The sequence below is a fragment of the Chelonia mydas genome, chromosome 2, assembly GCF_015237465.2.
Source record: "Chelonia mydas isolate rCheMyd1 chromosome 2, rCheMyd1.pri.v2, whole genome shotgun sequence".
Classification (NCBI taxonomy): Eukaryota; Metazoa; Chordata; order Testudines; family Cheloniidae; genus Chelonia; species Chelonia mydas.
In genome coordinates, this window is record NC_057850.1 from 105552282 (window position 1) to 105569900 (window position 17619).

At 39.9% G+C, this 17619-nt stretch overlaps 1 protein-coding gene across 5 annotated transcripts in view; it reads right to left on the reverse strand.

The window, feature by feature from the left end:
• CDKAL1 (CDK5 regulatory subunit associated protein 1 like 1) overlaps nucleotides 1–17619 on the reverse strand; it is a 653278-nt gene that overhangs the window by 400093 nt on the left and 235566 nt on the right. For all 5 annotated transcript variants that reach the window (XM_007054896.4, XM_043540055.1, XM_043540053.1 and 2 more), the window contains one exon: nucleotides 15082–15130. In XM_007054896.4, coding sequence (XP_007054958.3) covers nucleotides 15082–15130 — 49 coding nt within the window. The remainder of the gene's footprint in view (nucleotides 1–15081; nucleotides 15131–17619) is intronic.

Here is a 17619-nt window from a genome sequence, read left to right on the forward strand (position 1 = left end):
TATCTGTATTTTATTTATTTATATATATATTATATTCATAATTATCTGTGGGTTTTGTGGTTATTGCATTGCTGGATGAGAGGTAACTAATGGTTAAATCCTGCAGAAACCTAAAACAATGGTTGTAGACAGAATTTAATTGCCTGTTGCTCAAATGGATAATAGAAGGAATACCCTGTATGAAGACTACCTTTGACCACTTTGGAGAACTGCATAAACCAATCTGGTCAGCAGACCTGCTCTAAACCTCAGGAAATCTTTGGGCAGGAATTTTCAGACAAAAGGACCTTGAAACAGTTCCAAGACCAGCTACATCCTAATGAAGAAATACACTGACTGGGGATGGTCAGATTGTCAGACAGTCAGCAGTTGCCGGGGGTAGCTTTTCTTGCCCTGCCCCAAAGTTTGGGGGGTGATTGGGTCAAGTAGAACCTGGCAAGGAAAGGCTAAGCTGAAGTAAGACCATATGCATTTAGGCTTTATTTATTTCTAACCTTCTGCATGCAATGTTTCTGTGGATAAATAAATCATGCTATGATTTGAACAAGCTGTTCTCTGTCACTGCATTTAACAGCTGCTCCCAGCTCGGATTCTATATAACAGGGGCCAAAACCAGTTGGTCCTACTGGAGGTAAGATGGATGTAGAGTGACCATTTTTGTTGGATGGAAATAAGGGAAAATCACATAAAAATTAAGGGACAATGCTTTATTTTAAGAGCCATTTTAGGGGAACACCATTTCCTTTAGCATATCATGTATTGTTCTCTCAAGTGTACGTTTCTAGTGCCCTCAAGTATACAATGCAATCATTATGAGCTTCAATTTGATGTTTAAAATAAGGGACAAGTGGTCACACTAAGGGACAGATCAATTAAATAAATGGTCAGCCTATATGGATGGTATAAGAGGTGCTGTAACGTGGTGGTCCAGACAAAAGTGGAGAGGATTCCACTCAGAGAAGTGCAGGTATAGGCTTGTCACTTGAAAGAAGTGCTCACCGAGAGACAAAGAGAGGTTGCAGATATAGCTCACTTGTGAACAGTTATGCTGCTTAGTTTTCTTTAACTGGAGAATTCAAATGTGACACAGCTAGACGAAAAATGTTCCATAATTTCAACCCAGTCCCCAGGGGACACGACTGCTTTTTGCTAGCATACACTTCTTTAAATCACATCCAGACTGAAAAACAACCACCTGAAGAGTTGAAACTGGTGCAGACAAAACAATAATCTTCCACTGATAGCGGGTAGCACTGAGTGCAAATTCCTGCTCTTAATATTCTCCTTGCAATACTTCATTCTCCCCTTAAACTGCTGGAGACGTCAAAGGAAAATATAAGCCATTGTTCGTTTTACAGCAGCAACACTCAGACTGAGGCTTGCGAGTCACAAGTGGCTCTTTAATGAAGCATGCTTCATGCGTCTCTTTGTAGCACATGATATTAAAACACTGTGTGATTTAATTATTAACCAATCTAAGTTATTAACCAATCAGGATCCTTTTACTATGTTATTAACCACTTGCAGTTGATAAAATAATAAAACTTGGTCAGTCATTTTGCTGTGAGAAGAATATCCAGCCACCTGTAATGGTCTGTATTTTAAATTTTAAAAGGACAGGATGAATATTCATCAGCGCCCTTATAAATCAAGATTTACAATTACAAGAATTCCAAAATTAATGCAAGAATGAAATGATTTATGTTACAAAAACCCCTAAACTGGTTTTCTAGCTGCTCACAGAAAATCTCAGGAAAGATTATTATTATTTATATGGGCATAGCTCCGAAAAGGTCTAATCCAGAGTCGAAGTAGGGGGCACAACAGCAGGAATTGTCGCTGACTCCTTGAATTTCGTTTCAAGATATAATAAGTGAATGTAAAACAATGGGAGGGGGCATGAGTTTAACAGTAATAATAATGCTATTACCCAGGTAAACAATGTGTACAACTTGATGGCTCTGAATCTTATAAACTTATATCATCATTTAGACAGTTCCTCATCAAGCCATAATCCCCTGTACTCCTTCTCTATACACACACTGGCCTCACTGCTTATTCATTTTTGTGTTATCTCTTTATATATATACACAGATTATTTCTGTAACTGTTGCACTCTCAATTTTAAAAAAGGAGTTAACAGTGCTTTCCAGAAAGACAGTCCTAGAAATAATATCAAAATAAATAAATAAAACCATTGTTCCAAATCTATCCCAGAACTACCTGAGATGAGTGAATCTTTCTATTTCTGTCTAGTGACTCCATTCTTTCTGGAAAGACTAACAAGGTAGCGTTCGACCTGAAGGCCTTTGATTTCATCATCCTTCCCATTCAACTTGTGTGTGATGCTGCTGGTGCGGACAGGGAGGTAAGGTAGGTTGCAGAAGTAGATTTAAAGAGAAAAGCTCAGGAGTCAAATTAGGTGAAGGGCTCCTCAATGGTGGGATTCATACTGGCTGCAGAGGCAGGCAGAAGGGTAGGGAAGGAAGCAAAGGAGGTAGATGGAGGGAACTGTGTCAGACACTAGAATGATGGGAGATGTTGCACTTCTGGCCAGCTGGGTACAAAGACAGGGACAGTGATAATGTGTAAGTGCAGAACCTCTAGAACAGATCATTCTATGAAGTAAATAAGAGGCAAGAGGAGATGGTGAAAGAAGCAATATGAGAGGCTATCTTGTCTTAGGTCTCAATAGGTTCCAGCAGCGAAGCTCTTATCAGGCATTTGTACATTTCTGCTCATTCAAACAAAGTAAGAGAGGAAAGAGATACCAAAAGATGAAGATTGTGGTGAACATTTTCAGAACTCCTCATCTGAGAGGCAGGGATTTTCCCATAAAAATCTATTTTACATCTGGAAATTTTAAATTGTAAACAATATGACATGATCCTGCCCTCTTCTTCATATCTGTCTCTATTTTTTATTAAGTTTCCCCATGGAACAATTCCTGGATCAATTCTCCTTGAAGCAGCACCTATTGCTAGTGATTGACAAGAGGTGCTATTTCTGGCAGAATGGATTTTCCTCCATCTCTTCCCCCCTCCCTCTTTTGGTTTCCATTTTTCTTTCCTGTGTTGTATCTCCTCTCCTGTGTTTTTCCTGATGTGGTCTCTCTCTTCACCCATTGTCTGCTTCACTACTCTATTTTTCCAGTCTCCTCTATCTGTGTTTGTGCTCTAAGCAAAATTCCTTCCTTCATACTGCTCACTGCCCTCGCCTCCTTTTCTCTGTCCCTCTTCCTTCCTACTCTGTACCTCTCTAATTCCCCCTAACTTTACCTCCCCTCATGATCATTTCTCTCTAGGGGGCTGGCAGAGTTCCCACCCTCTCTCTCTTCCTCTAACAGTTTCTATCCCTCCTCAAGCTGAACTTCAGTCACAAATTGCCAATTTTCTAGACAGTACACCACATATTACATTTAACTCAGCCTGACTCCTACACTTTTTATTCTTTATTCTGGCTCTTATTCTTTCAGCATTTCTCTTAATGTGAGGCTGCTTGTCCTCAACTATTATGAAGATGTAGAAAGGTGAGACCGTTTTAGTCTTGCAACATTATCAGCACTGTGAAATCAAACAATGCATGCAATTATTATTTAATGTACTGGTAAAATACACACACTTATTATTTAGACAATCTTATAAGTAAAAATACTATATTTTAGCACATACAATATATACTCCACTTCTATGCTCACCTTTAGGTGAACTACTAAAATACTATCAGCGATTCATAATTAGTTAACATATGAGGTCAATTAAACAGTTGGCAAACACTAGTTAATATTTAAACTAGGAATGGATGGGCTACTTCACCAGACAGGTCAATGTGACTGAAATCTAGAGAGGTTATGTGAAGTATGAAAGGTTCAAGCCTGAAGTAATTTCCTTTACTTGTTTTCAACAATCAAGTCCAGTGACCCATTATAACACTGTATTTTGTGAAAACGTCAGACAGACACAATGTGACTCAACCTGCACTTATAGTCTCACCATGTCCCAAGAGTGGAATAAAGTGTGTACAAATACTACAGTTCTAGCCCCTACAGAAAAGAAAATATCCCCTACAGAACGATTTAACTTCAAGAGGAAATTTAAAAGTAAGCTGACGTCTAAGGAAAAAAATACCCCAGCCTCTAACATCTACAATGGCTTTAAGGGTTTGAATTAGTGAAAAGTAGAAATTAAAAATTAAAAATTATGGTAAGAGTTAGCAGTTATGGCCTCTCTTTTGAGTCTACAATGCGAGTATGGCTTATTTCTTATCCCACCATTGTATATAGTTTTTAAAACGTTACACACACACACACTATTACAAAAATTAGGTTTTTACAATCATATGGAAAATGTTGACTTGAAAATGGGACCAGCACAGATACAGATATCCTGTGGCTCCCATCAGTGTGGAAGGCCTACTTTATTGGTCCACCAGCTGAAACTGATGACGCCAAATGGGTTTCAAATGTCTCTAAAGGGTGAATACTTGCAAACAGAGGCATTTCGTTCATGAAAGTATTAACATAATATGATCGTATTCTGTCCTAGATCACTTACAGTAATTCCACCCTTTTCAGTATATCATCTTCAGAGATCATCTTGGAATACAGAGCTGTGAGAAATGTCTAGGAAAGAAGTTGGAGTGTCAATAGTGTAAAAAGTACTCCAAGTTCAACTGCTATGGCATAGAGAGTATTCAGAGTCTTATGATCTGATATGGCTGTGGTGCAGACAAAAAGTTTTATTTCCTTCACTATTGAATCTGCATACTCTTGGAACCATTTCTGGTGCCTGGCAGGCTGACGAATCTTGGTTACATCTTGCTGGAAGTGAGTCACTGAGAAATTTTCTATTACTTATGGGATCAGAATAAATTCAAGTGACTGGTCTCTTCCATGGGGAGAGGTTTTTGCTTGAGTACAAATATCATTTGATACAAGCTTTGGTGATAAAAATTACAATTCTGCAATACAAAAACCACAAGTTGCCAAAACTTAAGTGTATTCTGCTGCACAGTATCCACACAGGATAAGCGGATTCCAAGAAGCTGCAGATACAGCCATAGGGTACTAATGGAATGCTTCGGAAATGGTCCTTTACAAGGCAAAGTTTCTAGAATTTATCAGACACAACAGAATAATACTATGAGAAGTAAGAAATTTTACAGTGAGTTGAAAGAGATTATAGAAGGAATTAAGGAACTCTTAAGATTTGTGATAAAAGCCGTGGTGATGTAAGAGTTGAAGGCAACTCTCTCTCTTGAATGCAACTCTGTCAACATAGTTTCCTCAATAGGCTGTTGATATGACGATAAATGTGAATTTTTTGTCTTGTATCTTGGAGACTTGACGGGACCGAAGGTGAGCCAAAAAGTAAAGCTACATCATAGAAATGTTTGGAGTCTATTTCTAAAATATAGAAAGCTGAAGCGACCGTTAGGAACACGCAAATATATTATTGTCAAGTCTATGAAGCAAAGACCATCTTTAGGGGTCTATTTCTCAAATCAGTAGGATAAGTCTTCCCTTTGAGCCTTGTCTACACTACACAATTTTTTCAGCAAAAGGCAGCATTTGTCGACAAACCAGTGGAGATGTACACACTGCAATGCTACTTTGGTGGCAACACTCTCCTGTTTGGCTGACAAAAAAATTCAGCTTGATGAGAGGCATAGAGCTTTTTCTGCAGTTACAGTGAGAAAGTGTCAGTGTAGACACTGCATTCATTATGTCGCCATAACTGGCCTCCAGGAGGTATCCCACAATGCCCACAGTAACTGCTCTGCTCACTCTTTTGAACTCTTCTGTCCTGCATCCAGCTACACAAGCACACATCCCTCCCCTTTAAGCTCCAGGAAGTTCTGAAACTGCTCCACGTGGAGAGCTCACACAGCTCCTACCTGGACTACAGGGAAGGGTTGGATGATTGGTCTGTGGAGAGAGGAGGCTCTGGGAGAACTCACAAGGAATCACAGAATCAAAACATTAATTTGGAATCCTGCTCTCCCCGGCTCTAGAAATGCAGTGGCTGGCAGGCAGGGCAGGCTGCTGCTGGGGCGGGAAACAGTCAGGGAGGGAGGTGGAGACTGATATTGGGGGTGTCCCCCTTCCCCTGCCTCAAGATTGGTTGCTTCTGCTGCTGTCTGAACTTAAAGAGACAGCATGCCGACATACTCACTCTCCCCCAACACACACACACACACACTCTCCGTCTCACACACTTCCCCTTTACCTCCCAAATTTCAGTTGAAAAGCGTCTGGCAATCTAGTAGGATGCCCATGGAATGATGGGATTGAGAAACCTACATCATGTGATGCTGTACCTGCTCCGTGAGGCATTGAAAACCCTTCCCAAAGCAACATGTGGCCAGTTGCACAATGGGATAGTTACCCACAGCGCACTGCTCTCTGTGTCGATGTAAGAGTTGCTAACGTGGATGTGTTCTGCCAACACAAGGAGTATAGCGTGGACATGCAACAATGGTTTAATTAAAGCGGTGGCTGTATGTCAGCAAAACTGGTGTTGACAAAACTCTGTAGTGTAGACAATGTCTAAACCTGGACTTCCTGACTGTGATTTAAACAGTGAGAAACAAGACTGAAAATAGAAGCCTCCAGTCTAGTAGAAAGAATTTTGACTAATTTCCACAGAAATGATCCTCTTCTGGGGATACAGTGATTGCTCTTAATTCATGTAGATTTTGAACTTACTAATAGAGCTAGTCTTTCTTTCTTTTTTTTTTACTTTAACTGAAGAGGACATGATTGTGCTGGTAGTCAGGGGAGACTGCTGAAATTTTATCTAGTTTATCTTTTCATATCACCTTCAGGATCCATGTATCTTATACTATCTTAGCTCAGAACTCAAAGACAAATCTCAGAAATAACCCCTTCAGAGAGGAACCTGAGCAAACATGGACTCAGTCTATGAACAGTACTACTCTGGAAACTGGTGCTGGGACAATCTCTCTGAGAACTGTATGAAAAATATTTTCAGACTCCATAAGAATGCTGATGTTCTGGCATGTTGTCCTGGCACAGGAGCTGGCAAACAGAGCTGTAAACAGGGGAGTTTCAGTGGGAGTTCTGTTGGAAGAGCAGGTATTTGTATTTGGTTTTGTATTTGTATTATTTGTATGTGTAGAGGCTTGTAGGGGCTTTGTGCTGGGAGAGAAGCTGAGTCCTGATTAGGGGGCGGGGCTTCTCTATGGGTCCTATAAAGGTAACCAGCCAGGCAGGCAGCGGCCCAGGAACCAGCAAACAGAGCTGTAAACAGGGGAGTTTCAGTGGGAGTTAGAAAGGGGAGTTTGTATTGTGGTACTTGTTTGGGGTTTGTTTTTGCTGTGGGTGGTGGTGTTTTGGTGTGGTTTGTGTTTCCGAGATTAACAGGATTTCGGTGGGAAGGCTATGACAGATACAGAGGCAGCAGTGGAAATGACTCATGTAGTGGAAGACACAATGAAGATGACTGGATGTGGAAGCTGTGGTATGTACATGATCCTAGAGGGGGTATCTGGTCAGAGTTTTGTCTGCATGAAATGCCATCTGATAGAGCTGATGGAGGAAAGATCCAAGGTTTGGAGATGCAGGTGGAAAGTCCGGTTGAGTTTAGAAAGGGGTTCGAGCAGATTATGGAGCAAAGACATGAGGTACCTGAAGGGAAAAGCTCAGACTTGCAGACGGAAGCAGGACTGAGGAATTCTGAGGGGGGACTGGGTGAGGAAAGTGGTCAGTGGAAGCATGTGACTAAAAGAACCAGGCAGAGGAAAAGACGGGCTAGTGAAGGAGAAACAGAGCTCAGGAACAGGTTTCCAGAGTTGGAAAATGAAGAAGGGGCTCAGCAGGTAGTCACTGAAGGTGGAAGGACAAGGAAGAAGAGAAGAGCGGATAGTCGTATAGGAAAAGGGGAAGAGTTAATGGAGACTACACCAAATATGAGCCCCCGGAGGATACAGGACGGGTTGAAGAGGATTACAAGGGAGAGTAGGAATGGAAAGAACTTGCAACCAGAGGGAACAGCGGATAGACTGAAGAATAGCACCGTCACCAGGAAAAGGCAGGTCTATGTGATCGGGGACTCTTTACTGAGAAGAATAGACAGGCCTGTAACGAGAGCTGATCCAGAGAATAGAAAGGTGTGCTGTCTTCCAGGTGCTAAGATACGGGATGAAGACTTGAGGTTGAAAAGGATCCTAAAGGGAGCGTGAAAGAATCCCCTAATTATCCTTCATGTGAGAACAAATGATACGGCTGGATTCTCGCTGGAAAGTATTAAGGGAGACTATGCTAGGCTGGGGAAGACGCGTAAGGAAATAGAAGCTCAGGTGATCTTTAGTGGGATTCTGCCTGTTCCTAGAGAAGGGCAACAAAGGTGTGACAAGATTATGACTATCAACAGATGGCTTAGGCAGTGGTGCTATAAGGAGGGCTTTGGCATGTATGGCCATTGGGAGGCATTCATGGACAGAGGACAGTTCTCTCGGGATGGACTTCATCTAAGTAGGGAAGGAAATAGACTTCTAGGATGGAGGCTGGTACAACTGATTAAGAGACCTTTAAACTAGGAATTTGGGGGAGATGCTTGGGAGATGTCCAGGTAATCTCCACATCGGATTTTAGCATTGAGAGGGAAGAAAACAAAGTAAGAAAGGATACAGCTGTGGGTAGGAGAATGTATATAAAGGAGGAAGGGCAGTGTGGATACCAGTCTAATAGGTTATACTGGCTGTAGAATGACCATGCCTAATAGGGTACAGAATGTGAGTGAGGCCAAACAGCAAAAATTAAGATGTTTGTACACTAACGCGAGGAGCCTAGGTAACAAAATGGAGGAACTAGAGCTACTGTGCAGGAAGTGAAACCAGATATTATAGGGATAATAGAAACATGGTGGAATAGTAGTCATGACTGGACTACAGGTATTGAAGGGTATGTGCTGTTTAGGAAAGACAGAAATAAAGGTAAAGGTGGTGGAGTAGCATTGTATATCAATGATGAGGTAGAATGGAAAGAAATAAGAAGCGATGGAATGGATAAGACAGAGTCCGTCTGGGCAAAAATTACATTGGGGAAGAAAACTACTAGAGCCTCCCCTGGGATAGTGCTTGGGGTGTGCTATAGACAGCCGGGATCTAATTTGGATATGGATAGAACCCTCTTCAATGTTTTCAGTGAAGTGAATACTAATGGAAACTGCGTGATCATGGGAGACTTTAACTTCCCAGATATAGACTGGAGGACAAGTGCTAGTAATAATAATAGGGCTCAGATTTTCCTAGATGCGATAGCTGATGGATTCCTTCATCACGTAGCTGCTGAACCGACTAGAGGGGATGCCATTTTAGATTTGGTTTTGGTGAGAAGTGAGGACCTCATAGAAGAAATGGTTGTAGGGACAATCTTGGTTCAAGTGATCATGAGCTAATTCAGTTCAAACTGAACGGAATGATTAACAAAAATAAATCTGCAACTAGGGTTTTTGATTTCAAAAGGGCTGACTTTCAAAAATTAAGGAAATTAGTTAGGGAAGTGGATTGGACTGAAGAACTTATGGATCTAAAGGCAGAGGAGGCCTGGGATTACTTTAAATCAAAGCTGCAGAAGCTAACGGAAACCTGCATCCCAAGAAAGGGGAAAAAATTCATAGGCAGGAGTTGTAGACCAAGCTGGATGAGCAAGCATCTTAGAGACGTGATTAAGAAAAAGCAGAAAGCATACAGGGAGTGGAAGATGGGAGGGATCAGCAAGGAAAGCTACCTTATTGAGGTCAGAACATGTAGGGATAAAGTGAGACAGGCTAAAAGTCAAGTAGAGTTGGACCTTGCAAAGGGAATTAAAACCAATAGTAAAAGGTTCTATCACCATATAAATAAGAAGAAAACAAAGAAAGAAGAAGTGGGACCGCTAAACACTGAGGATGGAGTGGAGGTCAAGGATAATCTAGGCATGGCCCAATATCTAAACAAATACTTTGCCTCAGTCTTTAATAAGGCTAAAGAGGATCTTAGGGATAATGGTAGCATGACAAATGGGAATACGGATATGGAGGTAGATATTACCATATCTGAGGTAGAAGCGAAATTCGAACAGCTTAATGGGACTAAATCGGGGGGGCCCAGATAATCTTCATCCAAGAATATTAAAGGAATTGGCACATGAAATTGCAAGCCTGTTAGCAAATTTTTTTAATGAATCTGCAAACTCAGAGGTTGCATCGTATGATTGGAGAATTGCTAACATAGTTCCTATTTTTAAGAAAGGGAAAAAAGGTGATCCAGGTAACTACAGGCCTGTTAGTTTGACATTTGTAGTATGCAAGATCTTGGAAAAATTTTTGAAGGAGAAAGTAGATAAGGACATTGAGGTCAATGGTAAATGGGACAAAATACAACATGGTTTTACAAAAGGTAGATCGTGTCAAACCAACCTGATCTCCTTCTTTGAGAAAGTAACAGATTTTTTAGACAAAGGAAACGCAGTGGATCTAATTTACCTAGATTTCAGTAAGGCGTTTGATACCGTGCCACATGGGGAATTATTAGTTAAATTGGAAAAGATGGGGATCAATATGAAAATTGAAAGGTGGATAAGGAATTGATTAACAAGGAGACTACAGCGGGTCCTACTGAAAGGTGAACCGTCAGGCTGGAGGGAGGTTACCAGTGGAGTTCCTCAGGGATCAGCCAATCTTATTTAATCTTTTTATTACTGACCTCGGCACAAAAAGTGGGAGTGTGCTAATAAAGTCTGCGGATGATACAAAGCTGGGAGGTCTTGCCAATTTAGAGAAGGACCGGGATATCATACAGGAAGGTTTGGATGACCTTGTAAACTGGAGTAATAGTAAAAGGATGAAATTGAATAGTGAGAAGTGTAAGGTCATGCATTTAGGGATTAATGACAAGAATTTTAGTTATAAGCTGGGGACGCATCAATTAGAAGTAATGGAGGAGGAGAAGGACCTTGGAGTATTGGTTGATCATAGGATGACTCTGAGCCGTCAATGTGATATGGCCGTGAAAAAAGCTAATGCGGTCTTGGGATGCATCAGGCGAGGTATTTCCAGTAGAGATAAGGAGGTTTTAGTTCCGTTATACAAGGCACTGGTGAGACCTCACCTGGAATACTGTGTGCAGGTCTGGTCTCCCATGTTTAAGAAGGATGAATTCAAACTGGAACAGGTACAGAGAAGGGCTACTAGGATGATCCGAGGAATGGAAAACCTGTCTTATGAAAGGAGACTCAAGGAGCTTGGTTTGTTTAGCCTAACTAAAAGACAGTTGAGGGGAGATATGATTGCTCTCTATAAATATATCAGAGGGATAAATACTGGAGAGGGAGAGGAATTATTTAAGCTCAGTATCAATGTGGACACAAGAACAAATGGATATAAACTGGTCATTGGGAAGTTTAGACTTGAAATTAGACAAAGGTTTCTAACCATCAGAGGAGTGAACTTTTGGAATAGCCTTCCAAGGGAAGCAGTGGGGGCAAAAGACCTATCTGGCTTTAAGATGAAACTCGATAAGTTTATGGAGGAGATGGTATGATGGGATAACATGATTTTGATAATTAATTGATCTTTAAATATTCATGGTAAATAGGCCCAATGGCCTGTGATGGGATAGGATCTGAGTTACTACAGAAAATTCTTTCCTGGGTATCTGGCTGGTGAATCTTGCCCATATGCTCAGGGTTTAGCTGATCGCCATATTTGGGGTCGGGAAGGAATTTTCCTCCAGGGCAGATTGGAAGAGGCCCTGGAGGTTTTTCACCTTCCTCTGTAGCATGGGGCATGGGTCACTTGCTGGAGGATTCTCTGCTCCTTGAAGTCTTTAAACCACGATTTGAGGACTTCAATAGCTCAGACATACATGAGAGGTTTTTCGCAGGAGTGGGTGGGTGAGATTCTGTGGCCTGCGTTGTGCAGGAGGTCGGACCAGATGATCATAATGGTCCCTTCTGACCTTAGTATCTATGAATCTATGTAGAGTCCTGATGCTGTGTTGTATAAGTTTATTCAATTTCGAAAGCCAGAGGAAACATTATTCAAGTTTGTGAAGAAAAAAATTCCTCAGACAGAAGCAGGAGCATCCCTCATTCACTTTTGAAGGTAGAAGCAGCTCAAATGGGGTTGCTGCAGCTATAGCTATATAGTTGTCTCCAGGGCCTCTCAAGCCATCAGTATTTATAGCCTCTATGGATGATGGGATGGGACCTACCTAGCAATGAGTTCTCTGAATTGTGAATGAACCCTAGAGAGGTTTGCCATCCTCCCCAAAATATATTAAATGCAAAATAAAATTAAAAAAAAATATCTGTTCAGCCAGGTAAATATACATTGATTTTTTTAATGAAACATTTAGGCACTCCTCCATGAATTTTCAGCAATATCCATGAAATCTTTTCATTTTCTTTTTTAAAAAAGCCCACCTAAATTACATCACAATAACCAAGGCTGGGACATTAATTTATGAGCAGAAATCGGACCTCACACTTTTGTTGCATTTTTGTTCCACCCCTATACTTTTCTGTAAGACTAAGGCACCAAAAGTTGTAATGGATGGCACATCAGCCTTACAAAGACATTTGAGTTACATTTCACTTGAATTTGCTTGTATTATTTATATCTTATTAGGTATTTTAATTTTTATTAAAAGTCTAAGTTACTCTTCACCAATTATGCTTTTATTTGCTGTATTTCACTTAGCTTGGAAATGAAAATGCCCTAGTCAATTTCACCCTCTTTATACAAGTATCTAACCAGTTTCACACATTCATTCTCATATATTAGCAGAATGCTCCAATGTTTGTGTTTCAAATATGCAGAGGAATATTATTCCTTTAAAATAGTTTCCCTTTGAAATGCTTTTTCTAATGACATGAAAACACTTCTATTGATGTTAGACTTTTGCAAAAAACAGCTTTTTACATCACCTATATTTGGCATCTAAATTTACTTGACAATGTCCCTTTTAATGTCCCTTAGTTTACGTTAGATTTATGCTAAGCATTTTACTTTTACAGTTTATATTCTCCAATAACTCTTTGATAAACTCTGAACCCCACACCCTTCTGAAAGAAAACCCAGAAGGGACTGACATCATCTACTGAATTCAACAGCCCAATTAATCCTTTCTATCCAATTCATAATTAGGATAAGCAGCAAGGGAACTGAGTCCCAAGGTTATGCACAGTCTCTCTATAATCTGTTTCCATAATTCTCATTTTTTAAAGTTTAATTTTAAATATGGACATTTTTACAAGAAGCTTCAAAACTACTATTTTAATGAACAACTACACTTCACAATTGCAATATCAGCAGTGAAGTAAAATTTTTAAATAAATTAGAATCAAATCATTTTTGCCATTGCCACAAATCTCCTAGCTTTCTTTCAAGCCAGACTGTTATTCAGTAACATAGTTCATAATGATCATGTTATCAAAATGCAACACTGTCATTTATGAGGATAAATGACAGTGTTGTAAAGCCCTTTTCTCACAGAGAAGAGACACTGACTTAAGTGATAATCTTATTCTGACTCCCTAAAAAGCAAAACTAAAAACAAAAACACACACAGAAAATCAGAGATTTGAAGCTATGTGCACTTTACAAAAATCATGGTGCTTCCTATCATCATTTTAAGGGTCTTATCTATACCAGCAGATGGATCATCTCATTAAGATGCAAGACACTAATTCTGGATGACACAGCAGCTAAACTTCCTAACAGGTTACCAAGAGCAGCATGATGCTCCTGAGGCAATGACTGACTCATTTAATGCCAACAAGTACCAAAAGATCACCATAGAGAACTATAATGTTTCTATTTTCAGTATCTTATGAGAAAGAAAACAGGAACAAAAAAACTCCATAAAAAGCTTATTCTGTCACTCTACCCCATCATACTGGGCCCAATTCTGCCACCCCTACTCCCAGTGGGTAGTACATTATTTCATGGGTAGTTGCACTGATTTGAGTAGTACTTTACTGTCCCAAGTCATTTTACTGACTTCAGTAGCAGTACTCACAGACTAAGGTACAGGTCAAGGTGAATGAGGCAGACAGAATCTCATCCTTTTTTTTTTTTTAGGGAATCTGCTTTGCAGTCTTATATTATGACAAACGTCAATTAAAGTAATAGCAAACTGTACGGTGTTTTGGTTGGGAGTACGTAAGGGGGCAGTTTTCATTTTAAAAGCAAGATGAAAGCGGTACAAGTGTCATCTAATTCAGCCACTCAAATTATATTTTGTTGAACCCTTAAACCACACTCCACAATCTCTTAATAGAAGCAGCTTCTTTACTTAGTTTGGTTTGTGCATTTTCATGCTCTGCTCCAAAAACTTTTCATACTCCAGAACAAAAGTTAGAGACAACATCTCATGGACCAGCCACTTGTTTACATTAAAAGCGCAGCCACTTAGGCTGAGCCATGTAGTTTGAATGCTTCATGGAACAGTAATTTTACAACCTGATTGGTAATGGAGACAATGTCATGTAGCCCAGAAAGAACCAGACAAATTGATTTATTAAATAATGAATGTGCACTAGTCAGACTGAGGAAACACTGCACTCTTTACAATTCTTCACTGCAAAATATTTTGTGTATATACATGAACACAGCAAGAGCGAACAACCAACATAGTTACACAAGTAGATCGTTTAGCTGCCCTGTTGAAGAAAGCTTATAGAAATGAGACGCAATATCTAAAAAAATCAGAAACTGTGAGAGTTCAAAAGATATGAAAATGAGTTTGTATCAGTAAGTAAATGATCTACACAGAGCAAGGGATCATAAACAACACAAACACAATCCATCTATCCTATTTAGATAGGTAAAAAGGATTTTTAAAATGTGTCCACAGAATCTTCCACCTTTAAATTTAGTAACCCACAGACCTCATCATATTTTATCTTTTGTGATACATACATTGCATAGTGCAGAATTACATAAACAGAAAATCCTTCATTTACTTATCTGATCAAAACAAAGACAGAATGGTGGGGAACATGTCACAGTGTGTCTACTAAATAAAGCTCACAGCATTCAGCAGAAGAGCAGTTATTTTAATTGTAAGGCTTACCTTTAATAGTTTCCTCCACAACTTCTACTACACGATCTATTTGCTGAACCTGAAAAAAGGACCAGAAGATCAATAAACTAAGCTGTTTTGATGGATCTGAAAAATTCTTGTTTTACATGCATTTCATTCAGCAGTGTGGAAGAAATTAAAATAGTTTTTAGTTATTTCCATTTAGGATAGTGTTGTGTAGTATTATTTTGTCTTGGGCAGAGCACAGATGATTCTATTCACCTATACTGAAACATTTGGTTTCTATTTCCTAGCAGAAAAAATAACTTCTCTTTAGTAGGATAAAAAAGGATCCGTGAGCTTCTTTTACACCATCTTTAAGGTCTCCAGAAATGTAACACGGGATACCGTGTCAGCGCTAGTAAGATAAGCTAGATCAGCCCTGGACAGTAGTTGGATAAGAAGTACAAGAAAAGAGAAAGGCAAGAAATTCCAAAAGTTAAGATCACACTCTAAGCTAAATATAGTCTACAGAATACCCTGATTACATATTTCAAATTAGGGTTTCATAACTACACCTCTCAAAAGTCCAAAATGGATTTTAATCTTTTTTTAAATTAATTGTTTAATTTTGATCAAGAATTGGAAATTTCAGCTCATGAGTTAAAAGTTTTAGCAAATCCTGATTTTAAAACAGAGGGCATTAAAAAAGAAGCTTGGCTGGATTCCTAACCTAAAATAGTTGTGATCACTGCCCTTCTCTTATTGTGCAATGGGGAAATTCACTTATAAAGTTCTTAAACCCTTTAAAATCAATATATTGAGCTCAAAGAAAAAACGCAGTACATTCCACTTCCATTTTCTTGGGATATGGTCAAGAAATATATTTCTTGAAAGTATGTGTCCAGAGGATTTATGTGAGTTACTGGAACTTCAATACTACAGTGATGACAAGTGAGATACAAGGAAGGCAAGACTGAAAGTGCATATTGCACTATGTGGCTCCAATATGAAGTACCTCTAACTGAAATTAAAGGGAGTTGCTTGGCTGGAGTCCCATGCATTTAGGAAGAAAAGGCTGTTGACTTCCAATTTTAAAATCTGTGGAACAAAACATTTTACCTAACCTAGAAAAATATATCTACACTGGAATATTCTTTAAGTTGTCACAGAAAAGAAAATAATTTGTTAATACACAGATAAAATGATCATATGTAATTACAGCACAACTCATTCTACTATATACCTTTTTCATCATTACTATTTTAATTACTCACACATCGCTTTCTTTCCTCTACTCACTTGCATGTACAATGACAATCTCCGCACCAGAAATCAATCAATCATGTTCTGCTGTGTGATTGAGTGATTTACCTCTCCAAAGAAACCAGAAGTCCCCATTAGGAGACATCTGCATAGTAAGGACGCAGTACTTCTTGATATAAGATTTCTCTCCCAGTAATATCCCATGCAGCACTTTTAAAAGGGGTCTGACTCTTTTACACAATGTACAGATAAAAAAACAACAACTTTACTCTCTCCTAATTTAATCCTCAGCCATACTTCAAAATTTGAATGTATAAGATTGTTACTTACCTATATTGTAAATGTTGCTCTTAGTGATGTGGGTGCAGATATGTATTCCACTGGGTGTGCATACGCCCAGGGCACAAAGCCAGAGAACTCTGCCTAGCAGCACCCACAGGGGCAGTACTCATTCCCTGTGCCTCAAAGCCCTGCATGGGGACATAACACTGCTTTTCAGGCCACTTAGCTGGTAAGCAGTAATGAAATGGATATTCCAAAGGAATTTAGCAGGCTCCAAAAGGGCTTCATTTATCTGGAGAGTTACTCTCCCTGGGGCTGATTGGTGGATATCCAGCAACTTGTGTGTGTTCTCTTGCATGTACTCGGCCTGGATCCAGAAATCTGATACAGATACCTCAGAGGTCTTGGTATGACAGAGTCATCAGGCACTGGTGAAGAAGAGTCCAGTATTGCAGTGTCATCAGAAAAGAAAGGAGGACCAATGGAGGCTGAGGGGGAGGGGAGAGGTTAAGGTACCTGCACAAGAGGGTCAGACTGGACCAGCTCAGGAAGAATAACCTTTGACTGCAAGTATAGTAGAGGGAGAAGTAATTGGTCATCTTCCCCTGGACTGAATCAAGAGCAGGAACTCCCAGACCAAGTCACACTCCAAAGAGGCCACTGGGAATAGTGGTAGGACATTGGTGGCCAGTAGGTAGTAGGCCAGGGACTGCTATCTCTACTGCTAGAATGGTGATGATGCCAGTACCAATGGTGATCCAAGGATCGAGAACGGTGCTTTGACAGTGAGAAGGAAGAGGAAGAAGTCTCCAAACAAGATCTTAAGGAGCCCTTGGAGTCATCCAGTGGGAATGGAGGAGCCACCCCCGAGGAAGGAAACAAATGGTCAGCCTCATCTGGAAACCAATACGAAGTCGTCACTGGTGCTGAGGATCAAGGAGCAGTTGATACTGTTTAGCCTCTGAACTACAGGAGAATCAAGACCGTAAAGGCAGAGCAGGTCTGACGCCACCAGATATGCCAACAGTGTGGAGACAGTCA